The sequence below is a fragment of the Aptenodytes patagonicus genome, chromosome 2 (assembly GCF_965638725.1).
Source record: "Aptenodytes patagonicus chromosome 2, bAptPat1.pri.cur, whole genome shotgun sequence".
Lineage (NCBI taxonomy): Eukaryota > Metazoa > Chordata > Aves > Sphenisciformes > Spheniscidae > Aptenodytes > Aptenodytes patagonicus.
Genome location: NC_134950.1, coordinates 12,769,678 through 12,797,110, shown reverse-complemented (window position 1 = coordinate 12,797,110; position 27,433 = coordinate 12,769,678). Strand labels below are relative to the sequence as shown.

Sequence of the window (27,433 nt, the reverse complement as noted above, 5' to 3'; positions counted from 1 at the left end):
GTTTTCAAAATAGTTTTTGCCTAAACTCTACTTCATTAGGCTGTAAGACAGACAGTGAGGGCACTTCAAGAAATTATAGAGGGTGACTTATCATTGATCAAGGCAGGACCTCATCCATGCTTCAGGCTGCCTCACCATCCATCCCTGAGCACTCTTAAAAGGGTGGAGGCGTCAGTGGCAATACCGTAAAAACGGGAAAGATTATAGACAGACCTCACTGACCCACCCAACACATTCTTAAAGAGATGAATTATTCCCCTTAAAGGATTTAGTCAATTAAAATAAGTCGAATTGAGTACTTTCTTCAAAGTTTGAGTAAGAAATGTATCTTGACAACAGCGTATCCCCTTCTTGAAAAGGCTCTGGTGATATTGTAGACTGACCCATGTTTCCTGAGACTTGCATCTGAGGGTGCAACCCTCTAACTATACTCCTGAGGCACAGCATAACTACATAAAGACTTATGAAATAACTTAAACATACTGTACTTGTAGAATCATAGAACCATTAAGGTTGGAAAAGACCTCTAAGATCATCGAGTCCAACCGTCAACCCAACACCACCATGACCACTAAACCATGTCCCTAAGCGCCTCATCTACACGTCTTTTAAATACTTCCAGGGATGGGGACTCAACCACTTCCCTGGGCAGCCTGTTCCAATGTTTAACCACTCTTTCAGTAAAGAAATTTTTCCTCATGTCCAATCTAAACCTCTCCTGGTGCAACTTGAGGCCATTTCCTCTCGTCCTCCTTGACAGTGCAAATGAAATTAAAAACAAAGCATCTGCATTTTGTGCTTATTTTCATAGCTGGCATAGCTTTCATGAGGCAAGTCATCCTGTTTTACCACGATAACTTCTCCTGTTCCAGCCTGAGAGACATTTCATTTACCTTTTCAACTGCTTTTCCCCAATTTACTGGGAATCCCTTCAGTGGGCTCCTACTTGCATTCCCTCTGAGTGGGAGCCCAGGTCAGACTGTTGCAATCCTGACTCTAACCAGATGCAATTGTAACTGAACAAAGATAAAGATCAAAGTGACTTGGATAACATGTCCAGAAAAAAACATTTCCGTAAGCCAAAAGTTGGAGTTGAAGCTACCAGACCACTGTGAGCACTAGTGATATCTTTTGGGGCAAAAATCACCCCTGTGCTTTGGGAAGAATACAGATTCATAAGCACGAGCGCCACATGAGCACTGTTTTTGCTGGAAGTGAGGGCTCTATTCACCTCATTTTCCTTTGAGGTACAATGAAGCAACAGCTCTATCCTGGATATTCTCCATGTACCTACTGCCACGACAACTCAAGTTCTGGATGTTCGTGCAGAAGAGTCTGCTTACAGTCACCAGAAGCTCAAGGCTGATAAAGGTCACCAACTTGGAAGCAATGAGACAACCAACTCTGTGGTTCACATTGTTTGAACATTTATTGCAATTCAGTGTCAAAAATGTTTTACAAAAATACATTACTGTCTGCACAGAACAGCTGTAAAATCAGAGTTGAACATGCAAGGGAAGAAGAAAAAAGTGTGCAAATTTATAATGGAAGGATTTTAACCACACAATATTAAACAGAAGTCTTATTATACAAGGGATGCCTTTCACTTCATATCATCTCTAGTTACAACTTTAAGGAAAAACAAAACAGAACACACGCTCTCTTCCATGTATAAGTAGGTATTTATGATTACTGTAGATTAGTTCCTAAAGATGAGTATATTTGCTATTTCAAATTAAAATGTTCTCTTGGTAGCAGACCTGTTAGCATTCTGTGCAGCACATGATGGCTAAAGAAATGCAAGTGCCACCCTCAGTTGCCCTCCCAGGAGAAGCAGCAATGCTTGGTCAACGGAGGGGGAATCTCTCTGGTGTTCAAGGTATTAGTATACTAGAGACTGCATGTGTCAAGGACAAGATGGATTTGTTCTCCCTAGGGCCAGATCCTGCAAAGCCGATTTGCTACCAACAAAATCACTGGAGGAAGACATGGGATAGAAATCGGGCACTGGTAAAGACACTCAGACAGCCTGGCAGCCACACGCTGACAGCCGCGTGGATGGCTGGCCATGTCTTCGGAGCCTTTCACAAGCATCGTTATAAGCAATGAGCTGAGAAAAGCAGCACAAGCAGAACACCAGAGTCCCAAACCTTTTAACAGGGAGTCTTTATCAACCTGATCAGCCATCAGCTCCACAGGGCCTATGTTTTTGCAAACAGGCCAGCTAGGAAGAGTGGCATTTTAATTTAAAGCTATGTCTTTTTGGCAAGGTGCTCATCTATGGGGAGGCTGTGCAACGGGTTTGTAAGAACAACCCCAGAGGACAACGCTGGTTTGCTGTACCGAGCAGGAGATAAGCGTGAAACAGCACATCTGATTTATTAGCTACATAAAAGAATTTGAAATGTTCCTGCTCTAAATCAAATTTTAGCTACTAAGGGCCAAGGAATTTTCTGGGCAGGAAAAGCTGGTTTAGTACCTGCATACATTCTAGAAGGTGATAGCTTCGCAAGAGTAACTGAAGTCAAACAGAAATGGGAACACAAACAGTTCAAAACCTGGGGGCAAAGAAAAGTAATAAAAAAGATATTCCCATATACAGAAAGTGGCAGGGTGCAATTAAATGTTTACATACAAAGCAATGTCTTCAGAGCAATACAAGTTTTCCTAGTCACTTTACAAAATAAAAGGATCTAGAAACTCCCACAATTAAAAAAAGAAACCCAAACAATATAAGAGGAGGTGCACACATTTTTATGATCAAACTTTACCATACCATAGTTAGTATAAATGGGTTAAGGTATGTACAACTGAAATTGTGCCTCTTGAAGTGGCTATCACATTAAAACAAACTCCAAATACCTGCCTCTTCTAGAAAGCTGAAACAAACGTTTCTGGCATCTCTCCCTTCCTAAGCCTCCTCCCCTGCACAGATCTATTTTTCTTCTTCACAGCACCACGTTCTACACTGTTGCACTGGTTAACACATCCTCTGAAGATAATGAGATTTCTCTGGATATGCTGGCAGGAGAAAACCCCAAAGAGAGCAAAACCCCCTCCTTTCCCTAGTATAAGAACTGATGCATGTCTAATGGGAATGCATCAACTAACTGGAAGGTGAAATGCCATTTGAAAAGAACGTTCTATTTCCAAAATACAAGTAAAAGCCTGTTTTCCCTTCACAACAGCTTTGCCACAAATCGTCCTAAAATAAAGAGGTCCTTTTTTACACCATCCTGCCTGGAAGCCCCTGTTATCACTACCAGTTTTGTTACTCTGCCATCCTCAGCCAAGCAGATGCCTTTGCACTGTTAAAATACTGATCGCTTTGTTTATAAGTGGTTAGACTAAGGTATTTGGATGCAACAGCATTTCATTTTAGATACAATACAAGAGTACTGAATTCACCATAATATCTCCCTGTACCAGCCACTTAAGAAAGAATGAGTCTCCCAAAGAGATCAAGGTCTTATTTGACAGTTGCTGTAGCAGGAGGGTAATGACTGAGGCAATAACTAAATGAGGCTTATTCTGTTTCTTTTTGTTTAGTCCGTTTTGTTCTCCAGTACAGTAGTTGCTTGGTTTTCTGCTGCTTTGGACACTGACAGCAACATTCCAGGACCCTGCCCCAGCAACACACAAGTGTCTGTATGTATTAACAAATCATCTTCAGCACTTTGACCCTTTAAGACCCACACAGTGCTAAGAAATAAAAAAAAACACAAATTGAAGTAAGTTTTACAAATAGGAGCCTCAGCTGCACATTAAGTATGTTGTCAGCATGACCCACGCTCTCTGGGCAGAGGACACAGAATACACTCTTTGCTCAAGACCAGTGAAGGGCTGATAGAGGCAATGACTAGAGCCGAGATTCCCAAATTGCAGCTGAACGCTGGGATTTTCTGTCTTGCTGTGCAGGGAATGCACTAGGCCAGATTCAAGCCTGAGATTAAAATTCACCCAGTGTCACAATCTCACAGTGGGCAAGTGTCATCTGCTAAAGTACGGACTCGGACTAGGCAGAACCCCCCAGCATTTCATACCAAAATACCGTTGCCTCCCCATCACAACAGGTTGGCTCACTGTGGGTGGCAGAGGCAAGACTATGAAACAAACCGACCCCAAGTCAGAGCTGGAAACAGAAGACGCCAAGGGGCATGGGTCCTCTCATTGCTAGAGAAAGTAACTACAAGAAATCTCCAAATACAGTGGCAATGCTTCACTCACTTCACTTGCAGGTTTCTGTCCTTAATGTCCTCATTCACCAAGCCAGATTTCAGCCTCGTCTACCCGCTGCCATCAATGCGGGAATGAAAACAGAAACTGGCCTCCCTCGCTCACAAAAATGCCCCCAAACAAGCACAAGTTCATTTTTTGAAGGTAACAGCTTTGAAATCACTTTCAGTTGACGTGAATACAACCAGCAGGGTTTTCACCAGCAAACTGATGGATAAGGCATCAACACCAAGATAAAGCTCCCTATCCTGCACGTGTTTTCTCCTCATCTCTGGAGAGTGCCAAGCTCCGGGCCACGGCTAAAGGTGGCACAGGCTCACAGAGCTCTCTGGAAGAGCAAAAGCTTGGGTTTGCTGTTGGAAGACAGAAGAAGGGCAGTTCTTGTCAGCATTTTCCTGGTTTTCTCCTTCCCAAGCTTCCTCCCCCCTTCCTCACTGCTCCATCTAGAGGCAGCTTTTTTTCCCTTTTTTGCATCTCTTACAAGAGTATGCAAAGTAATTTAGTTTGCAAAAATGCAAATACTGTCAATTTTTTTAAAATATAAACAGCTGCAGAAAAGCGTTGAAAGACAGTTATAAAAATGTAAAAAAAGGAACAGAATATTTAACAATAATTAACTCAAGTAGTTCTTCCTGAATTGTCCTGAGTACTCCTCTTCCTCACAATTCTTTGTACATAGTCACACACAACCCACTAAATATTTACCCTTCTGAGGCATCCTGCTTTTATCATACACAGAGAAAGTGCTATACAGGAAATCTACCGGCAAACGGCAAAAACTTTCCACTGCAGGTTTTCAAATTGTTATATATGAGCTGGATTCTTCTAGCTCCACCGTAGGGAAAAGTGAAGCATTGTATGCAACAGAGGAGACGGTGAGCCAGATCATGGGCACAGTGAAGTTAGGAGTTTGGCCACTTACTCCATAGGACTGAAAATTTAGCTCTAGGCTAGTGTTAGAAGATCCCATAAAGAAGGTCAGCACTGGAAGCAGAAGGGACTAGGCTGGGTCTTTGCCATTTCCTTGGCACAGAGAAATAACCAGAGATGTCAAGTGCCACGTTGGAAATCCCTTGTTTACCCCAGTCCTGACTGCTGTTTTTAGGAAAATGCTGACTGACTTCATGCTGTCTCGCTCATCACCCTAAACTCCAGTAGTCTGAAATTAAACACGATGCTGCCAGTCTTCCAGTGAATAAAAACCGCATCATTCACTATGTTCAACAGCCCAGTTCTGCCTACATTTTACCAGGTCCAAGATGATTGAATTCACTTGACAGCAGTGGGAATACAGAGCAGTGTATATGTTGGAAAACTAGGAAAACATGGGCTTGAAGAACCAGATTCTAACATCACTTGGTATTCCAACAAGTGCAATTAACCTAGTGGAGTTGATACGAATTTACATTGTGACATTAAATCCAGTCCTTTGTTTCTCTATAATAGAACTTCCTCCCTTTTAGATAATCTTCATCCTTGTGGCTTCTCTTTTCCCTTTTGCTTAGTCTTTCATAAAACCAACACATTAAAAGAGGATGGAGTAAAGTCTTAGGTATTTATATGGTGCCTATGATCTAGGCATTCAAGCACTGAGTAGAGCAAGAAAACTAATGTAAAGAGGTAAGCATTAATACAAGAAAAGATGCTTACTATCACAAACATTTCCCTTTAAATCATTGTACAAAATACAAAAGTTCACATTGTACACTGGATTTTTTGTTTGAAAGGTACTCAATCTATTAGAGGTAGAAAGTGGTATGGTGCGATTCTCTTTTGCAAGTAGGCTAGAGTTCTATCCTAAGTATTTCAGAATGTGTCCTTTTTAAAAACATAAAAGTATCATTAAACTTGTCACAGGGATATTTTTCATAAATATTTTTAAAACACCATATTTATAAATATGTATGCTAAGTAAAACTAGATGGAGAAACAGTTCAACAGTCCTAGCCTCATATTGCTTTCTCTCTATTAGAAACAAACCAAAAGAGTTCTCAAATGGTTGTGGGGCAAATTCGTTTTTAACTTCTAAAAACAAAAAATGAAGTTTTTTTGCCCTGTATCTTGTACTCTGATCATAAAAAAGGGACTCTGTACAACATGCTGCATTTATACACCAGTCCTACGGAAGTCTGTATTCCTTAAGTGCTGCACATCAGTGAGCAATTTCACCTTTCATCTCTGAGATCCTCTTGTTCCTTGACTCAGGAGCTTCGAACAAACATGAATATTTACACTATTTACAAATGGAGTGTCCAAGCTCAGTGGCATAAAGTGTCCTGTAAGAATCGCGTAAGCTGCGGTGACCCAAGTTCAGAACCTGAACAAGTTGATAAAGTCTTGCGGCGAAAGAGAGGTGGAGCAAGTCTCCGGGTTGTTGGCTGTGCAAGGGTGATCAGTACCCTGGGAAAGGAGAAAACAACTCCATTTAGAGAGACTGCGAAAAGGGTGCCAGAGCATCAGCCAACTTAGCACTGCCCCTCTGCCAGACGTCCTGCTTGCAAGTAGATAGAGCAGAGCCCAGAATAATTCTGCTCTCGCCAAAGCAGACAGCTCAGAACTGAGCTTCAGATTTTAGGGGCTACTGGCAAGTCAGGGGAAATAAAACCAGCAAAGATCCAATTCATTCTTTTCCCCTCTTCTGAGGGAAGACAGGCTGGAGCCTACCATCAGCTACGGCAGTTTAACTCCAGAGACATGCCTTGCATACCACAGCGGCCAGCAGATTTTTGTCCTGGGCTGTTTTGCAGCCACCAGCTCTCGTTCCAGCTAATACTGCTGCCAAGACCTCCACCTCCATATAATGGGGTGGCAGGAGTTGCTGGCAGTGCTAAGATGATCTGCTGCAGGCAGCCCTACAGTGTGCCCATCTTCCTCCCCTCTGGCCTTGATGGCCACTACTCTTGTTCAAGGTAGAGAAGATAGGACCTTTGAAGCACAGAGGAGAAAGGGTCTTAATCCTTGAGGGAGGATTAAGATATAGGAAAACACTAAGTTATGCAGGCAAAGGAACTGCAGCACCCTAAACCAGCTGCAATCAGAGGAAGCACTGAGTGCCTTGTGGCTCGTGCCCCAGTTCAGTTTGTCCCACCAACACCTCATACCTTCCAAGAGAGGATGTGGCAGTGCCTGCACAGCTGCAGCGTGTCACCATACTGCTCCTTCCGTGGGTAACACCTTATGAGCTTGAAGTACATCTTTTTCCAATCCAGCTGTCCCTTGTCAGATAAGATTAGCCATTTGCGAATCTGAAAGAAAAAATTATCAGAACTGTAGCAGGTCAAATAATGTTGGTTTTTTTTTTTTCCTCTACAATTCATGTTGTTCTCCTCTCCCTTGCATAAGTGTTATCCTTGCCAGTCCCATAACAGTTCCCTTGTAACACCAAGAAAGCTCCTGCTCTGAATATCCAGCTATAACCAGCTTCCTGATGGCAACAGCCTCATCCGATACTGTTATTAGGGTCTATCCCCATTTAATGAATATTACCGTATGAAAGCCTGAAATCCTGGGAGCTATTTTATACTACTTTAGCCACTGTATCTGGCTGGCAGGACAGTGAGTATAGTTGCATTTAAGTTTCAGAAGTTAAAGTATTTTGCTTTTTCATTGACTCTAAGAGTCAGTGATTTGGGAGACACCCATCTTTCTTTTACGGTTCATTAGTTGCAGAAACTGGATTTGAATTTACTTGTTAATAGAAATAACTTCCCCAGAGTCACTTGCAAAGTCAGTTCCAGAGTGAGCAAATAAAGCAAAGTCAGCAGAGAAATCTGGCACGTGGTCCCTGAAGTGCAGAGGTCTGTTATAAACACCCCAGACATTCACCCATAAACAGAGAGAAGAATTTTTGTTTGTTTGTTTAAGTTTAGAAGACCCCAGATAATTACCAGCTTACAAAAGGCTGAAGATTTTTACACAGGTACAATGTGGGTAGCAAGCAGGGCTGTTATCCACATATTGTCCCGTCACTCGCGAAGCAGCTCAGAGGGGATTTCTTGCTCTAAAGGGCAAGAGAGTACAACTCATCCCTCATGGACCACATCCATAGAGATTCTCTGCGAGGGTGTCAGTCCCTGGGACATCGGGGTGATTGTTGGAGCTTGCTTGCACGTTTTCCCTGCACACATGGGGCGAGGAGCAACTGCATGACTTGCAGTTGTTACCACCTGGATTAAGGTTGAAGAAGTTCACCGTATGACTAATTCCTCAGGTTCCTATTTCAGGAATCATTGCTGTGGCATGCAAAACCCCCTACACAAATCATCTTCACAGCCATTCTCATGTCAGCCTGTATTATCAGCTTGCGGCACAGCCCTTAGATCCAAGAGATGGTCAAGTAACAGTGTCCTACCCGTGTGTGTTCACTTGCTAGTGGGTTACAACAAGCAAGTGATAGCAGTTTGCATCCCTCCTTGTTACCTGTCTGTCCGTAAAGTGATACTGGCAGAGTTTCTTCCACAGCAGCCGGTCTTCACTGAGCACTTGCAGGTCAGGAGCCACCTGACCGAGGCTAACCAGGTCTCTCCCATCACTCAGTCGCTGCATGATGTTCAATTGTAAACACAACGGCAGGTCTGTGAAAGTGGTTCCTTTAAAGGGAGGCTGGAAGAGACAGACAAAAATCGAGCTCACAGGAAGCTGAAAACCCAAGCAATTCAAGCTTGCAGTAGAATTGTCCTGTTGCAACAGGACAAGGGGGAATGGCTTTAAACTAAAGGGGGGTAGATTTTGACTAGATATAAGGAAGACATATTTTACGCTGGGGGTGGTGAAACACTGGAACAGGTTGCTCAGAGAGGTGGTGGATGCTCCATTCCTGGAAACATTCAAGGTCAGGTTGGAGGGGGCTCTGAGCAACCTGATTTGGTTGAAGATGTCCCTGCCCACGGCAGGGAGGGTTGGACTAGATGACCTTTAAAGGTCCATTCCAACCCAAACTGTTCTATGATTCTATAATTACTGCTTTTTAAGCATTGCTCTTCACATAGAGAATAAGCAGCAGCTCCCTCTTCTGAATAAGGAGACATTTTACATAGAGACATTTGACCTTCTGCCCCAGCACAGTTTGAGATATCCTCAAGGAAGAGGACGTATTTGTATTACAGTAGTTAGAAGCAGAGTTGCAGTCCAAGCCTCCTTCTCCCCTTCTTGTCCATACTCATGAGATTATTCTCCCAGAAGGACCACCACCAGCTTTTACTACAGCAGGACGTTGGCTACGTCGTGGTATCAGCTATTAACCATCCAGTTCTCTCCACCGCAGGGGACACTGGCATTACTGCTCAAGTTCAGCCTCCTGTTACACACGTTGCTGGGAATCTCATGCTCTTCTGACGTGTTTTAGCTTCTGTCATCACAGGATCCTGCTGTAACCACAGCAGTGGCTGATGAGTACCCACAACAGGATTCTCCCTGCATGGCTTCCCAGGTCACTGATGGCAGGGCTAGTGTTTCCTCTGTGAACACTTGAAGGACCTGCCCCTTTTCCCCATCAGCTGCAGCCATGGTTTTCCAGACTGTTCAGCCACACCAAAGCACATCCTAGCCTAAAGAGCCAAAAGCCACCTTCACCCCCCTTACACCTTCGCCTGGTCTACATGGGGTCCAGGACTGTTTTGCAAGTCCACATGGCAGCACAGCTCCAGGACGCGTTGACCACAACGGATCAGCAGGTCCTGCACTTGGTGACAATCCAAAGCACACATGGGAGCAAAGCATCAGCAAGGACCACAACCCGGGCTCCAGCTGCTCCAAAACCAGCCCCAGCCTTATTAAGGCAAACAGCAGCTTTTAGGATTGGGCCCCAATGAAGAAACAATGTTAGACAGATGTGCCAAGTTTATCATTTACCCTGCACAGCAATGCTGCTATTTTAAGTCGTAGCAGAGTCACAGCACCCGTCTCGCAATTGGCAGAGCTATTAACCGTTTCAAACAAGAAGCACACGGACCGCCATCAGCAGAGGAACACTGCACAAGGCTGCTTTTAGTCATGCAGTCCCATCTCCAGCCATCTCATTGCATGTGAAACTCCACAGGCACAAGTATACGTGTACACAAACAGCACCCACCTTCCCTTCAGTGCCCCAGTGACCAGCCTGCCCAGACCATGCAGCACTGCTTGGTACCTGCTAGGACCACAGCTTTTCAACCAAGGCATCATTTTTGGCCACCTCCACCAGCAAGACAGGCCTGAAACAACCCCTCCAGGAGTGAACTGTCTCTGCCACCTCCAGAGCATCTTTCTTCCCATAACAGCTTTAACACTGCGTGCTGAGAGTTAAGCTGCAAGCACACTGCCTGGTTACGTGTAGATGCTTCCTTGATACAATCCACAAGTCCAGACTCAGCATCCCTGCCCATCAGTGCAAACTGAGGTCATATTTTGGGGTAGGAAAAATGCATTGGAGCCTTGGATCACCTCCCGTTGATCTCCCTTGCCAGCCTGTCTTTTGCACTGTCTCTACATACAAGCTTCACTAGGGCACAACAGGCAGGTCTAAGCTCAGAGGCTCTTGGGTCAAAAAACCCCAAAGCTTATGCTTATGTCTTATTTCTGAAGAAACCAGTGTGACTCAAGCAAATCCTTACAGGTTTTCTGAGTCAGGGACAAAGACTTATCTGCTACTTCTTTTCCCTCAGCACCCCTTCCCAGGACTTTTCAAACATTACTTTTTTTGGAGAAACACCACAGATTAGATCAGAGCAGATCAATATGCTGTCACATTCTGGACAGAGTTGTTTTCTTTTTTTTAAGCAGCTCTAGCACACACTCAATATTTTGCAAGTTTTTATTTTTTTTAAAAAGGTTTAGGTCTGGGCTGTTGCAAGACATTCCCCCCCCTCCAGAAACACTTAACTGGCTGCACAGAGCTGCACTTGTTCTTCCTTCCTCTGAACTCAGTTGAGTTTTGTTCTAGCTTGACCTGAAGTCATCTTCAGTGGTGTGAATTATTTTTGCAAGCTGAACATGTATTTTATTTATTTTAGAAAAGTGTCTGTAAAACTATGCATAAGTAAGTATACATAAGAGGCAGTTCCATTCACAAGCAATATTTTGAGGCACTTTTGTCTGGATAGGCAGAGTTCTTTGAAATGCTTATCTGGGTTTTACGAGTGCCTAATGTATAGGGAAAAAACCACATTGTACTACTGAGTTGAGCAGCAGGAGGTAGGTCCTGACCTGTGGTGCACTCAGGGCAGCAGATGCACAGGTGGAGGTGGAGCTGGCCCTGGCAGTGCCCAGGCACAGGGCAGCTCCCCAGCTCACAGACTTGCTGTGCCCCAGCAGCCACCCAGTAAGGCCAGTGCTTCCCCTGCAGGGCAAAGGGAGCTGCAGCCCATCCCAAGAGCTGGACACCAGGAGAGACAGAGACCATCATCAGATAAGGCACTACTGCTTTCGCAGCTCTTCAAACTCCCTGGGACCTCCCAGAGTTCATCTCCTATGTCGTGCTGCCTGCGCTACTCTAACTGAAGGACTGGAGATTGTTTACTGGTGTTCCCAGAGAACACAGCCATGTAAAGTGATGAAAGCAGGCACTTTGCTTAATTCCTTTGCAAATGCCTCTATGGCTGACCCACCAGGGAAAAAGGTGCTTTTTATATTCGCTTAGGCCATGCCACAGTCTGCCCAAGTGGGAATTCCACAGTCCAGTTCATTGCAGAAAAGTCCTACGCGGGGCACACCAACACAGAGGTCAGTGCTGGGGGAAAACTTTAGCATTTCTGTGGAGCAAGTATCCATTTGAGGTGGGGAAAAAGCCTGGACATTGTTCTAGGCAACTGGGTGTAGGTGTTCCTGCTTGAGCAGGGGGGTTGGACCAGATGACCTCCAGAGGTCCCTTCCAACCTCAACCCTTCTGTGATTCCGTGAAGTGGAGCAAGTTCAGATTTTATTCCCATGCAAAGCCAGGTTAGGAATTTATCAACTAATACATCTTTCCCATTCCCACAGACGCTGTTGAAAACACAGATGTTGTAAAAGCAGGACTCGTCTGGCTGGAACAGGCAGCTCCAGACTACTGGAAGAATCATTGATATTTTCAGCCAGGAAGCATGAAGTTATGCAGCTATTTGGAAATTTGCATTTAATTTAGATTAAACAAATCTAAAAACCTCAACTATCCGATAAACAAGTTTTGAAGGCAGTTTCTCAGTTTGAGAAAGACTGAGTTGACTTTTCATACTGAGGCCTAATCTCTGAAGACTCTCAAGAGGGGGAGATGGTTTCCTGCCCAGCTCTGTTCACACAGTGCTTCATGGCCATTAAGGAGTCAAGCCATGGTCTGTGACCAGTAACAGCAAGCATGATCCTGGGTTGTGTACACCGAGTTTGAGTTAAGGGACTCAAGTAATGCTAGGAATGCATCCAGTTATTTTGGCAACTCCAGGTCCTTCCCCAGTACTGCGCTTGCACTGGGAGTACAGTGGGATGCAGTCACCCAAATGAGAGCTGCTACATGAGAAGGTTTCACAAAGGAGCCACATTATTTTTAGCTTTCAGGATTTATGCTTACCCTGGTGATCTGAATGTTGTTCAGTTGCTGCTGCCAGTGGAGAATACTCTCCATCCTGTGCACCCACATGTTGATGTTTCCAACCAGGACAGACTTGCCGACCCGTTGAACTAACGTGCAGAGGGACGTGTAGAGGGTCTGCAGCAATTCCCGTATTAGCCTGATATTCTGCTGATCTTCAAGGACTTTGGAGGAACAGGAAAGGTTAAAAATGGGAACTGCCCAAATCCTCTTCTGAATCTACATGTTTCTCAGGCAAGTCATCTGCTATAACCTCACAGGCCAAGAGAGCCAGCCTGCACTTTTCTTTTTAAAGGAAAGCACTTAAACATTAGCCAGACACAGCAGGTTAGACAGCAGATGGAAAGAGATCCTCCCAGGATAAGCAGATGAGGTATCTGCCCTTTCTGCAGCACTTCCCATTTCCAGCCACTGGCAACCGGCCAGCTTTCCCCTCTGATACATGCAAGAGGTTATCTTTGTGCACCTCTTCCCCATCTACCCCAGCTGATGTGCAGGAAGACAGCTCAGGATCTCCTTTCTCATTATGTATACACACACTAACAGGGCACTCTCAATTCCCAGGCTTCAGCCAGAGCTAAAGCATCAGGGAAGCTGCACATCTCAACCACAGTTCAGCCCCCCCAGCAGGTGAAGACAGCCCTCGAGCTTTCCTTCCCTCCAGAGCAGTGGGAACATTTGATGATACAGCAAACTGGTGACAAGGCAGCAGCAGAGACTGCAGATGTGCTGGGCTGGGGGCAGGAGCAGCCATCTCTTCAGTCAAAAAATAGGACTCAGTAGGACACAGAAGGGGTGGTAGCGAGGAAAGTTGGAGAAGGAGGAATTGCCTCTCAGATACCTACCAGAATACAGACATTTCTTCCCCCACCCCCACATAGTCCTTCACCAAGGGAAAAGAAAGTGGAACTGCACTACAGAAATAAGCAGTGGTGCCCCTCTGCACCCGTCTCGCATTGCCTGACTATTCGAGGATGTGGTTCACACGGAGTACACCAGATTAAATCAGACTCCTCCTCCTCCTCCCCCTCACTGTTTCCATTTCTTACCTTTCTGCACCACTTTTTCCAAAATGTTCATGTAGTTTTTCTGGGCAATGCCACTCAGTGACGTCAGCTGAGACTTTGCTATCAGCTCCAACAGCTGTGGATAAAAATAGAAGTTGCAAGCCTTAGAGCACAGAGATACCTTTCTAATCTTGACTCCTGGTCACATGACACAGCAAAACAGTCCAGAGACTTGTTTGCTGCTTGGAAATGAAAGGGAGACAGAATGACAAAGCAAACTAATGCAAAGGGGAAGGAGAGCAGAAGCCAAATAATTAAACCTTCATCAAAATGGGTGGGGAGAAAAAAAAAAAAAAAGAGGCATTCTAATGATCTTCAGGGGAAAAAAAACCCAACAACTTGATTTCATGGTTCAGAGATGCAGGGAAACCACAGAGCAGTGCTCAGACTGACAGCCTCATTCACACCAAGGGAACAACGAACAGCCGACGTCACCATCCTTCACTGGGGCATAAACAAGCAGTGTCATTAGGGAACACGAGCAAATGCCTGTTTGGATGGGGATATTATTGATGGGGCATTAATGAGAATCAGACTCCACAATTTACGTCAAACTCCTGGATTGCAGGGTTTTGTCAAGAGTGTTGTCGCCACAACAGAAAGGTTAGGCACCATATTAAAAACAAACCCTCCCCCCCAAAAACCCCTATTCCCCCAAGGTTTCCTCCTCTCTGTTCAGCTCTTACAGCTGCAACACCAAACCACCTTTCCCTGTTTGTCCTGTTTACTTGTGCATGTCCCCAATTAGGATTTACTTCCCATCACTGATGTCCCGACTCACACACAAGCCAAACGCTGAATTTGGGCTGCAGTGGCTAAAGGGAGCATTTCCCATGGGGAAGATGCCCTCTCCTCCCCGGCTCTCTTCCACCACAAGAACAGCTGTGGAAGTTTCCTATGGATCATGCTCTGCAGAACATGTGGCCCGTGATCTTCCAAGCCTTCCTCCCTTCCCCCAGCATTATATAAGTACACAGACTGTCCACGTGTCAGTCCATTTGTTTTGGATGTACATAGCCTTCTGTTTTAATTTAGAAAGGAAAGGAAAAACCTTTTATGCTACAAATCAATCAACATGTTACCGCATGACTGGCTTATTAATCCTTTATCATCTGCAGCTACGGTATCCCATTGCTGACACCGCAGAGAGCTCAGAGAAGGTGCAACTACTTGTGTCAAGTAACTAAGATGGCTTTTGACAAGACTTGATAAGTCATGAGCTGAACTGTTTGCCCCGCTATAAGAACGACAGGAATGTATCCAAAAAGTCACCGGCAGCTTGCCATGAAGTGGGGAGCTCAGGGAGACTTGTTACTGCAGTCACTTGCCTGCTCTGCTCATCTCAGGCGCTGGCATGTGACTGCCAGTTCGGAGCAGTGAAGTCACCTAGAGTGACCAATCTCTTCTTCCGTTTAATTTCCAGGCCAACACCATCATCAGATGGCTTTGAGTTTACATTCTATTAATATCTTGCACCTCGCATGACCGAAAGAAAACAAGATTAAAAAAGACCTGTGCTAACTCCTGTGAAGGGCAGGCTGCCTGTTTTCTTGGCTCATTTGGGGGAAACAAAAGATGCAGGAGAGTTGGGTAGTACACAGGCATCAGTGGATCTTCTTGCTATATCAGCTAAGCCAAGACCACAAGGACTAGATACTCTTAAAAACAAGGCAGTTTGCAAGATGTTTGGAAAGTTTTAAAAAACGTCTTTTCTTAATTTCATGAAATACTGGAGGAAGAAGAAAAAAAATCAGTGTCCTAAAGTAGTATGTAATACTCCGCTTACACTAAACTATTTAGCCTTCAGACCTTTGATTATAGCGATCAACTTGCCAGACTCCATCTGTACATTAGCCACACATGCACCCAGATCAGCTCTTCTGTGCATAAACAACTGCTGTCTCCAGATCGCAGCATTCTGGAACTGGCATAGAGACAGCTTCCTCCAGGCTGGGTGTTAGCAATGTTGTGCCCGTTACTGAAAACACTAAAATGCACCCAGTGATAAGCATCACGTAATGCAATACCATAAAGAACGGCCCTGGCGTCTAGCTCTTAAGAGGAACAAGGATAAAAATCTCAGTTCCTTGAAGAACGCTAAATTGGTACAAAATTAATTTAGCCAAAGGAACAGATTCAAATTTGCCTTGTCTGTGTTTATCAAGGTTAAATTTATGTTCAGTGAACTGGCTCAGATATCACGTGTCACCTCTCTTCCCCTGCAGCAATAAACAGAGGATGAAATTCCATATGAAAACTATGTTGTGAGTAGTTCTAGGACTACTCTGCTCCCCAGGGACTGCTGGCTGAAGCGACTGGCTAGCCCTCCAAATCAAAACATTTTTGATTCTTCTGTGCTCATATAATACACAAAAAACAGGTAAGCTATACAGTTCATCCATGCTCCACATGGTCTAGTGCACTGAAGGTCTTTTAGTGTTGGCACAGACCCAGAGTAGGGTCTCAGTTAATGGACTGCCAAATTGGGGTCTACAGCATTATAAAAAAATAAACCAATGTTGCCACTCGCATAATACAGACTAAAAGCAGACTGATGAATTCAGATTAATGCTGAGTAGGGTAAAAAGGCTGGAGAGCTGCAAACATGTGTTATGATGTGGTTGCATTAAGTCCAGCCCACGCTCAACTGAAAGGGGCAGATGGTAGGAGAGAGCACACAGGGAAAGGTTAAGAGCAATTTTAAAAGGCCTGCTTTTCAAAAACACTAAGTGATTGCATTCCAGCCAATTTTAACTGGAGCTGGGAAGCCTGCATCACCTCTGGAAAACAGGGCATTAGTTCCCAATTCACTCTTTCAGCTCCTCAGAAGTTGAAAGAGGTGACCTGGTAGCTTCCCCAGAAAATCCTTCCTACTGCCTTGCCCCTATTTTGTTTGCTCTCAGGGGTCTGCAAAAGCCACGGAGAAAAGGCAAGAAATGCAGTGGGCTATTCCAGAGCCTCTGCAAAGCTGGCAGGAGGCAGCATCTTCCACAGCAGGGCAATAACGTGCTCACTTCCCCACGAGTGTGATGGGGCTCCTGCTCAAACCTCACTAGCAGTCGGTCTAAAGCAGTTGGTGCAATGAGCCACTTAGCTCCGGGAGCAGAGCAGGTCCTCCTCCCATAAGCACAAGGAAAAAAAAACAGCAAACAAAACAGTGCCACATGGCAGGGAACAAGAGCCCCTGTTTCAGGGCCACAAAAGCATGCTGCCTTGCACCCGTGACTGCTGTGTGCAGCATTGCTTAGACCTGCTACAGCCAGATGGCACTTCTGCCACTGCCCCAGTTCAACACCAGGGTGTGTGGGCAATCCATACCCCAAATAACTCACAGCTAGGGGCTTATAGCACACAGAGCCAAAAAGTCCTCGGCAGGCCTGCTGCACTGAGCAGGAGGGTGTAACCTTGCCTCAAAAATGGAAATGCTTTGTAATGATTAAAATCACAAGTCTCAAACTACTGAAGTGTAAATCCCCCTTTGAGTACCCCAAATCAGCTGGACTGCACCCTGCGGGGATCCATAAACTCCTCCTGGTTGGGGATTTGGCTCCTGACATCTGGACTGCTTAGAGAAACATACTGCAGTGAAAAATTCCTCCTCCAGCCCCCCCTTGCTCTCACAGCCCTTCACTTTGTGGCTGAAATGTCACGCTGGCTTTCGACTGGGAGGTAGAGCAAGAGCAAGGCGAGTTATAATGATTTACAGCACAGGTGCTGACAGATCTCCATGAGACAGCATTGGGCTGATATTCTTTCAGCACAGCATAAATCCAGGACTCCCGGAGCTAACTGCTATAAAAACTTAAGAAACAAATTTAAGAGACTACTTTAGCAGGCTACACACTATCTAGATCATATTATTCCAGAAGAGCTGTGCCCATGCAGCTTAACCTGACCTAAGCTTTTACGATCAGAAACAGCACCTTCCCTTGAGACATTACTACACAACCATCATATGACAAATCTTTCTGAAGGAAGCAGCCTGCAAAACTTCACTGTCTTCTGAACAGAGTGTTCCCGAAGGAGAACCAACTTCTGCGCTGCAGGCACTTTGTCTCTGCTCATATTACTTATGCTTACAGAATGCTTCCAGTCTTTTCATTAAATCTGTAAGACCAGAGAAACCAGGACTGCTTCAAGACCAAGAAAGTTTGGGTCCTCTGGGTCAATCACACACTTCCTTACTAAGCTCTAAAGAGGGAACATTGTCCTGTAACATGTAGGCAAAAAGATCAGCAAGGACCGAGTCTGGCACCAATACCTATACTTAGCACTTCCAGCGCTATATCAGCAGACTGTCAAGACAAGATTGATGTTGGAGAAAAATTTCTTCCGCTTCAGTTGCATGAACTCACTGGCTACAGCTGATGGTATTTGCCCATGAAAAATACCTGCCAAGCTTCTTGCAGCTCACACTCCACCTCACTTGAAGGAGGTGCCCATTTTATCAGTGCACCATTAGGAACTCCAAGAACTTAGTTTGGGTATATCTTAAGCAGCAGACACTTCTGTACAACAAAAAATCAGCACCGAAAACACTGTAGCACTTAAGTTGAGAAGTTCAGAAAGGAATGCTTTGAGAAAGGCAAGTTGATGTTCAGCCTGAAAGCCCATTTTGCTGTCAGCAGTGATGTAGCTTATTTCTCTATAGGGCAAGTTTGGGTGTAGCCAGCAGAACCCCAAGCCTGCAGCTGTTTCTCTCCTTTCTTCCCCTATGAACATCCTCATTCTCCCCCAGCCTTCAACTCTAAGCTTCCCTCCTTGGAAAGTATTTGTTTGATGAACTAAGCAGTGTGACATTAATCAGATACCCTGAGCAATGGGTGGAACTAGAGAGAACAAGGAGAGGGAGGGAAGGGAGAATTGTTTTGCCTGCCAATGTTCAAGGCATTTTCCATGTGACAGATTGCTCATCTGTGTGCTCTAGGAGGCCTGCTATTTGCAAAGGACCATGAACAAGATGCACATCTAGGCAGAGCTTTTCATGAGTAAATCTGGCACATAAGACATTTTATGAGCTACTATCCACCAGAGACTTGGCCGATACAAGCCTTTCATTTTAAGAAGTCAGTTTTATATTTGATCCATGGTACCAGGTTTAATATCTTCTTTAATCTGCCAAGCCACAAGTCAGCCTCAATTAGAAAGCTTCATACTTCTCAGTAGTGCTGTATCCTTAAAACTACTGGGGGGAAAACTACTCTTAAAAGCTCAGAAGTAATTTGTAGAAACAAGGACACATGCTGACTTCCATATAGAACACTGCTATTTTGGATACACAGCAGATTTGAGATGCTTTTATGAAGTCCTCATGGGAAAAAGGGGGAAGAATGTCAGCCTGAGCCTCCCCACTAGACCACACTGACTTCACTGAAATTTGAGTTTGCTCTTCAAAAAATTGAATGGGACTCAGCTCAATCATTGCAGGCCCATGTGAGATACCCATCACATGTGCTGAGAAGCAGAAGCCCATCCTGTGGCACAGCACGACCTGAGGCCGTGCTTAGCAGAGGTCTTTGGAGTTCTTCATTGTCATAAGACAGAAAGTCTGCCAAAGGGATCTCTGGAGTATCAAATACAAGTTTTGTTTTATTTTCTTCCTTTATATTTGACTGAAGGGTTACAGCCTTGGCATGAACTGTTCCTTCCACAATAATCCCAAGGATGACATGGCTGTGTGTATGTATCTGGTATCAGAAAACACTGAATACCTCAGTGCTGGTGATTACCTTCTCTGTACAAGCAGGAAAACAAGGACCAGGAGAGCTAGGACAGCCTGAGTTTCCATGGACTTGTATCCTGCTTTGCCTCCCCCAGCATCCCCACTCCCTGCCACCACCCCTGCAGTGGGACATCCAAGTGATTGCCAGTGCCCCTCCTGCACAGCAGGTGGGTAACCACCCCCAACACCAGGGTGACAGGCTTTCACAGGCTCCTTGTCACCTAGAAAACAGGTGAACAAACCAAGGTGAACTTGCTCAGATCATTTCTTCCTTAGACACTTTTCATGACATTTGACTCGGCAAAGGGAAAGCAATACCAATGCTGCTTGCTCCAGAACCTAAAACCTGAACAGCTGGTACCTCACCAGTGATCAACTGCTGATGGGATGTGAAAAGGAGCTGTTTATAAACAGCCTCAAGTTAATAACAGATTTTTTTAAGCTTATTGAATTCCAAACCTTGATAAGCATTCTGAAATTCGAGTTCAATTTGCAGATCACATGCACATAAACATACAGACCTCAGGACAGTAGCTCCCGCAACCACTACCACCCCCCTTGGCCACCCAGAGCCAAAAGAGAAGCCCTGATCTGTTATGCAAAGCCAGAGCATGGGGAACCTGGGGCTGATGACTCCTTCCTACCAACTAATGGTGTCAGGACTAACCAAATGCTTCACCCACTGAAACTGCTGCCAGTCACACAGGATTAAGAGCAACCATGATCCTTAACAGAGAAGTAAGATCAGTGCCTCCAAGAGGTTCAGCCCATCCTCTCATTCCTAAAACACTCAGCTCCCCAGTCTCTCCTGTATCACTTCAAAGGTCCCCGCTGCTCTATGGCCTCTGCAGAGAGCCCATGCTCCTTTTAGAAGCTGAACTGAGAACTCAGCAATTAGAAGCTAAGTTTTCTGGGTTTCAGAAGTGAATTTCACAACTGAAATGTAGCAGGAATGCTAGGCTAAGGACAGCCTATCTTCTACATTACCACCACCTCCCTCTCCGTTTTAACAGATCAAAGAGGAGGTTTTGGGCATCTATCCACACAACCTCCATCAATTACTTCATGCAAAGCCCAACACCCTCACTTGAATGCTTGGACCTCTCTTTGCCAGTGCTTCCCATCACCCAACCGGTGCTCAGTTCAGAGCCTCCACCACCATCACAGCAAAATAAACCCCGGCCTTTCACTCACCCTCACAACATAGTTGAATCGCCTGGAGTCCAGGATAGCACTGGAGAAGTCAAGTCGGTTGAAGGCTTCTCCCAAAGTGCAGTAACCATGGCGCTGAGAAGAAAAAACAGCCTGGGTCATGTTTTGGCAGACATGAGCCCAGACAGCACCAGGAAGACATGACCCGGGGCAACTCAGTTTAGCAAGCTAACGGGTACAAACCATGGGACCAGCTCACAGCTCGAGGAGGCAGGCCTGTCTCCCGCAGAGCCACACTTACTGACATCAAGAGTGGCCATAGCCCAATGTAGATTATGGTAGTTTCCCAAGAGTGACCCGAGCTCTGCTCATGACCCATGAATTTATGGGTGAGAATGAGCCACACATTCCTGGGGTTCAATATATAGTGCAAGTTCAGAGCAGTCTCGTATGGCTGCTTCTCTCCACGAGCACAAGCGAGCCGTTGAATTCCAATGATTTTCCATGTTAGGACTGTACTGGGTGAAAGCCAAGAACAGTATTATGGCTTGGTCTGCAAATGGCTGTTTTTTTTTTTTAACTGAGGGAAGCAAACAAGTCATATTTTAAACACATGTACAGAGCCTCATACAGCAAGCCCTGGTTCCCTGATTGGGGCTTAAAATCATTACTGAAATTCCAACCACAAGCCAGATCTTCCACTTATCTCTTAAGAGCTTCTGCTGATTTATATCAGCACAGGATCTTCCACCTTTTGGAAAAAAAACAGTAGAAAAGGGAACAAAACCTATGGAGGCACTCACCTCTTTTGTGCTCCCCTTGTGAACGTAGATCCACTTCTCCTGGTGGAAATCTGTTTGGACATAGACACATTTTCCTCAATTAATCTTCCAGCTCGCAGGGGGCTGGATCTCTGTTCTGCTCACAACACTTACTGCCCTTTTAGTGCAAATGAAGTTATTTTGTGTTTACAGCACTGCACTTGAAACCAAAACTAGCAACTTGCCAAGCCACTTTGTTTCCATATTGCTTCATTTGAGACTGCAGCCCTGAGCCTTAGAAGGGGCTTCTGTTTCAGTGACAGAGCTCAAGACTGTAAATGTTTAATCTGCCAGTCACAGATATACAATAGCACCTCCTCTTCTTTGGTCCCAGACAGTAAGTGTGGCTGACAGCCAGGTTTTGTTGTTATTGATTTTATTAACTATTCATTACCTTGGTTACAGGCTTGGGATTGAATGTCAAATTTGAAGTTGAGCAAAAATGTCATGAGACACCAGGCATGTGGGAGAGCTTTTAGCAGTGAGGTCAGGCTCAGAGGAGCATGCTTGTGCTTGCAGCTAATTTGCTAAAAAAGAAAAACCTATTTGGGACCAAAATTTTCCTATTTCTAATTGCCCCTCCCTTCCCTCAGAAATGGGAGTTGTCCCATCCACTCCCCAAAATAGCTTCCCTGTACCCACCATATGCTGCTAACTCAATTTGCAGAAGAGTCCTTACTGTAACAGCAGTTATGCTGCTTGAACCTTCTCCCACCCCATTCTCACATGGCTTTTGACCCTTCTACCACACACAGGCAGTGTGTGTAAGTTTCTTACAGCTAGTGTAAGAAAAATTCTTCTCCCCATCCTGCTAGACTCCTTTCCTTAAAGGAAATATTGTGCTCCTGGAGTCTTTTTCCACCTAAGGATGCAGCAATGTACTCCTGCCTGGTACTGTGAGCCCAAGGACAAACCCAGTCTTAGTTACAAGCGTGCAGACCCTGCATCAGGCCTTTTTAAATAGTAGGTCACAGCAGAATCCAGCCAAAAACTGTCATGGTAACATTTGTTTGTTCAGAGAACCAAATGCACAGAGGGGCCAGATTCTGGCATCAGTTTCTGAAATCCTGGGGGATGCACAATGAGCTAATAGTAGTGTGGGAATCGTAACTCATTTCCTCTGTGTATGTTTACATTTGTAGCCTTCACATCTAACTCCAGTACCTATCTTGCAATCAGACCAATGCAGACCTTGCTGTCCCTGCAAGCTCCCCTGAGTCCTCCCACAGTGCACCATCTGAGACACTGGCTGCTCACTGTGCATAAAGATTTCAAACCTTCCATTGTTTTGAGTAGGCTGAAATCTTATTTCATTTTTCATGCACTCCGCACACAGAGATAGGATCAAAGCTCACATTCAGGCTTATAGCCTCCAGTAATGTAGATTAGTACTCAACATGCATATGGAGGGAAGAATAAATTTAGCCTGTTGTGCAGAAGGAAGTCTACAGGGGGAAAAAAACTGGAACTGGTTCATTTGAATGTACCATAGGAAAAAATTACCCTCCTTCTGACAAACACAAATGACAAAAATTTGAACACAACAAGCACAACTCCTCAGAGCAGGGATTACTAACAGGGGCATAAATCTTCACATTAAACTGTATCCAAGTTCTCTACTTAGGTCAAACATGGGCGCAAAGCCCTTCGAGGCACTCTGGAAGACTCCTCATGCACTGTGCAAAAACCATAGATATGAAGCATTTTCTGTTCTCCTGCAGCAACTTTTATTTTAAAAAAGCCCAAATAGACATCTTACATTGAATCTTGGCTTTGTTATTCAGCAGGTCTTTTTTTCTCTTCTTGGCAGCAACATCATAGTTCAGACTGTTGAAGAGATTCTCTTTGTTGTGATCATCCTTTTTACAAAAGCTGTGAATGACACAAAGCAAGGATTCTGTTTATTTCTGCAGTCTGCTGAACACTATGTTTCCTGCAAGGAGAGAAAATACACAGGTTTTCCTTGTGAGCTCCAAAGCTGCCTCCTTGCAGACTGCTCTCAAGAAGTCTGCATGCAGTTTCTGCACCCAGTAGTGGTATTTTTAAGCAAGCCTCTGGTTCCTCATTTCTGTGCTAGCTAAGATAAGACAGGAGCAGGTAATACAGATTGCACAGCTAGTGCTGGGACACTGCTGGGCAGTGTTCTTTTCCTCCCTTTAACCTGTTTCTATCTTTAAGTAATACCATATCCTCCTACTGTAGGTGGTAGATTCCTCTGAGCCAATGAGACTTCTGCGGAAGGACATATTTAGACATCTCTGAGGACATATATATATGCACTCAAAATATTTATTAACAAAAAGAGTTCCTACAAAGCATTCTTTCAAGCTTACAGGAAAAGCTCAGCTGAGGTTCAGACTTAGCTGGTGGTTTTCCAAACCCCACATAGTAGTGACTGCACAAATTAACAGCTAGGATCTCTTGTCCAAGACTGCCCATCTTCTGCATTTGCTGGAGCTCTGCTGTAACTATATTATTAGTGAAGGGAGCTATAACCCCTTATTTTCTTTGAGGGCAATGAAAGACTATCTATAAAGAAGCTATGCATCAACATCTCCACATTCTGCAGATCTGCAAATCAGCAGATCCAAGCAGCAATGTGAGACTGAAGCCCCTGGGCAGCCACAACACTGCAGCGCAGATCGCTGGGAGTGGCAGGGGAAGGGAGCACCCACCAGCAGCTCTCAGCAGAGCACCCCCCCTGCACACAGCACACTGCCCAGAGCCACGGGGATGCCTTGCAGGTGCTGGGGAGAAGACAGGCAATGCATCCAGGAGAAGGAAGGAGAGCCACCCCCGCTGCTCTAGCAGCTCACAAGGGATGGGAGATGGCTATCTGCAGGTCTGAATTCAAAGAGTCCCAGGTGCCTCGCTGCACCTCTCAGCTGCTGTGGCAGCACTGGTCTGGGACACCCCTGGAGCTCTGGCAGGCACTGAAACATGCTGCTTGCAGCACTGGGCAAGCTTCCTCTGTGACAGCCACAAGGACCCTTTTGCAGCCAGGTTGCTTCCTCTACAGACCTCATGTTTACACTGTTTAGCCTCAAAAAAAATAACACAAGCATCATACCCACTCACACCAACAGCTATTCAGCACAGGTTTCTGCAAAGGAATGAAACCTGCAGGATGAGGCTCCTTGTTTTCCCCCTACTGATAAACAGGATCACCAGCCCAGGCCCACAGCCAGGAGAAGGAGGTTTGCTGTCTGTCAGTACAGCCACACCACCAGTATGCACAGAAGTCAAGTGACCAAGTCAGAGTTTCAGCCCCATGAAGGACCCGGGACCTCCTCCAGCAAGGTCCAGATGGGTGCTCTGGTTTGGCACCTGTGCATGGCCCCAGAGGTGGGGGAAACCTCCCCCAGCTTCAGGACACCACAAACTTCAGCTCCCCCTTCCTGCTCCAAGTCCTCCCTCACAGGGCACCACAGCTGCAGGGATGGCACCACTCCTGCAGGCTCCACCACAACACTGCAGAGGGGGGACAGCAGCAGCAATGCAGGTGGACAATATTCACAACAGCAGCAGCTCAGGGAACCAGGCACATCTACCAGCTGGAGCTGGCTCAGAAGAACCTAAACCCAAGAGCAGAACATCTCAGCTGCACATTTCCCCCATCCATGCAGATCTCTGCTGGGGGGGGGGGACCAAAACCCAAGAAGAGAGTACAGCAGTAAGGAAGAAGCAGTTCCGAGATGTTCAAGCTCATATTTTATCAGGGTTGCACAAAATCAATAACAGGCCAGGTTAACATGCCCCATGCAGTGGCAGAATCCAAGCCCAAAAACACAAGACAGATCTGCTTTAAATCTTACATGTCAACAGCACACCCTTGACTCTTGACTTCCTACTGAATGACTCTGTAATCTGAAACCTTCATAACAACAGCAGCAGACGAATTCCAGTATGGGAGGCAGATTATTCCCCTGTTTATGTACTGCCAGGTTTCCACACACTTCTCCAAGGCATCTTGACAGGTTGAACAGTTGGGCACCAGGACCTGGCACTGCAAGGACCTCAGTCTGGGGCTAGTATATCACCTCCTCGCTTTTTAATGGGAAAAGGGATGTATAAACCCATGCCAAACTCAGTATTCCCAACACAATCATACTACCACCAGCCAGACATTCTTCTACCTATTTACAAATCAGATACTTTGGATTCTACACTTGATTTTTATTTACAGCTTGCATAAAAGAGAGCAAGAGATACAGACCTGCTACACAAACCTCCTTGCACAATAACATCTCAGCAGTGGTTCACAGCGAATCCCCGTTTGCTCCAAGTCCCTTTGTTGCAGACATTCCTGACCCATCCCTCAGCCCAGTCACAGCAAACCCAAACCTGACTGAGCACAGCTGAAAACAAGATGCAGCTCTGCAAGAAAAGTTTGGTTTTGACAGGAACAATCTGGCCAGAGACTATTACACCCACACTGCTGCAAGGGCTTCCTGCCCACAGCAACACAGCTCCACAGTGCTTCACCATCTTAGGGGTTTTGTTGATGTTTTGCAGCCAGATTAGTCAAGCAGCACATAAGGTACATTACTCATGGTCTGGGGAAGATTTATGGCTTCAGCCACATCAGCCTTCTCCAGCCCGAGAGCCGGGAAGCCCGAGGAAGGGTTGTTTTGGGAGGAGGAGGGGGACGACACCTCCGGGGCCCCCAGGAGACACTCAGCGATGCTCCCCGAGGGCACATCGCCCAGGCCGGAGGGCAGCGGCTGTTTTCACCTTTCCCTCGCTTTTCCACCCCATCGCACAGCCGTAGGGACGGCCCGGCCGCCTAGGGAGGGACAGCCACCTCCGTGCCTTCGCGCCCCGGGACCCCGCCGGGGCTGAGGAAGACCCGTTTTGGCTTTACAGCAGGCCCGGGGAAAAGCCCTCCGCCGGCAGGCCCGGCCGCCTCAGCGACGCCAAGGCCCGGGGTTACCGGCAGGCTCGCATAGCGACCCCCCCCCCCCGCCGCCGGCACCGGCCCACGGAGCTCGGCAGCCCCTCCGCCTGCGGCTCAGGCCGCCCCCGGCCGAGGGACGGGGCGAGGCGCCGCCGTCCATCTTACCGCCGCTGACACCCCCCCCCGCCCGGCCCCGGCCCCGGCCCCCCGGCAGCGCGCGACCGCACCGCGGCGCCCCCTGGCGGCGCCGCCGGGGGAGGGGGCCGGGAGCGGGACCCAGCCGCCGGCGGTACCTGCTGATGTCGCCGACATAGCCGCCGCTCTTCTCGTCGAGGAAGCGCGTCCAGCCGTCGGCCGTCTTCACCCAGCTCTGCCCGGGGGAGCGCCAGTCCTGCCCCAGGAACGGCATGGCGGCGGGACGGAGCGCGACCAAAATCGGGAGCGGGACCGGCGGCGGGACCCAGGCCGGGAGCGGGACACAGCGACGCGGTGGGTGCCGCGGCGGCGGAGCTGCGGGCGCCGCGCCGCTCCGCGCTATTTATGCGGCGGCGGGGCGGCGTGTTGCCGGAAGCGCGGGGCTGGCCCCGCCCCCGCCCCGCCGCACGTGGCGGTGTTTATCGGCGCCGCCCCCGCCCTCCGCGAACGGCCCGGGGCGGGGCGGGGCGGGGCGGGGGCGGGGCCGAGCGGGAGGGGGCGGGGCCAGCGAGCTGTTTGCGTGAGCGGCAGTAAAAGCGGTGCCCGTCCGTGCGTGCGCGCGCGTGCGCAGGCGGGCGGCGCGCGGCTGTGCGTGTCGTGCGCCGATGTGCTGCGCGTGGAAACGTGTTTATACGTCTGCGTTGTAGGTATACAGCACTAAATACAGAAAACACACATGTAAAATTAATGTTTTGTGCATATTTCAATTCCATATATAACGCCTATATGCGATTTATTGATACAAATAATGTAAATATTTACACAGCCATGTTTGTTTATGCTTATAAATGTGTTTTAGATATT

General features: G+C 46.5%; 2 protein-coding genes across 2 annotated transcripts in view; one reads left to right on the top strand and one right to left on the bottom strand.

Moving 5' to 3' along the window:
• The window catches only part of NTAQ1 (N-terminal glutamine amidase 1), a 41,497-nt gene extending 29,146 nt beyond the window's left edge, over positions 1-12,351 (top strand). The window contains exon 6 of the mRNA XM_076329143.1: positions 12,193-12,351. Coding sequence (XP_076185258.1) covers positions 12,193-12,275 — 83 coding nt within the window. The 3' untranslated portion in view covers positions 12,276-12,351. The remainder of the gene's footprint in view (positions 1-12,192) is intronic.
• FBXO32 (F-box protein 32) lies at positions 1,411-26,957 on the bottom strand. The gene is made up of 9 exons (XM_076329147.1): positions 26,728-26,957; positions 23,297-23,409; positions 21,520-21,569; positions 20,759-20,851; positions 13,825-13,918; positions 12,755-12,939; positions 8,656-8,838; positions 7,338-7,481; positions 1,411-6,636 (listed from the first exon to the last, which is right to left on the bottom strand). The coding sequence occupies exons 1-9, from the start codon at positions 26,841-26,843 to the stop codon at positions 6,547-6,549; spliced, it is 1,068 nt and encodes a 355-aa protein (XP_076185262.1). The 5' UTR covers positions 26,844-26,957; the 3' UTR covers positions 1,411-6,546.
• Between the last annotated feature and the right edge of the window lie 476 nt (positions 26,958-27,433).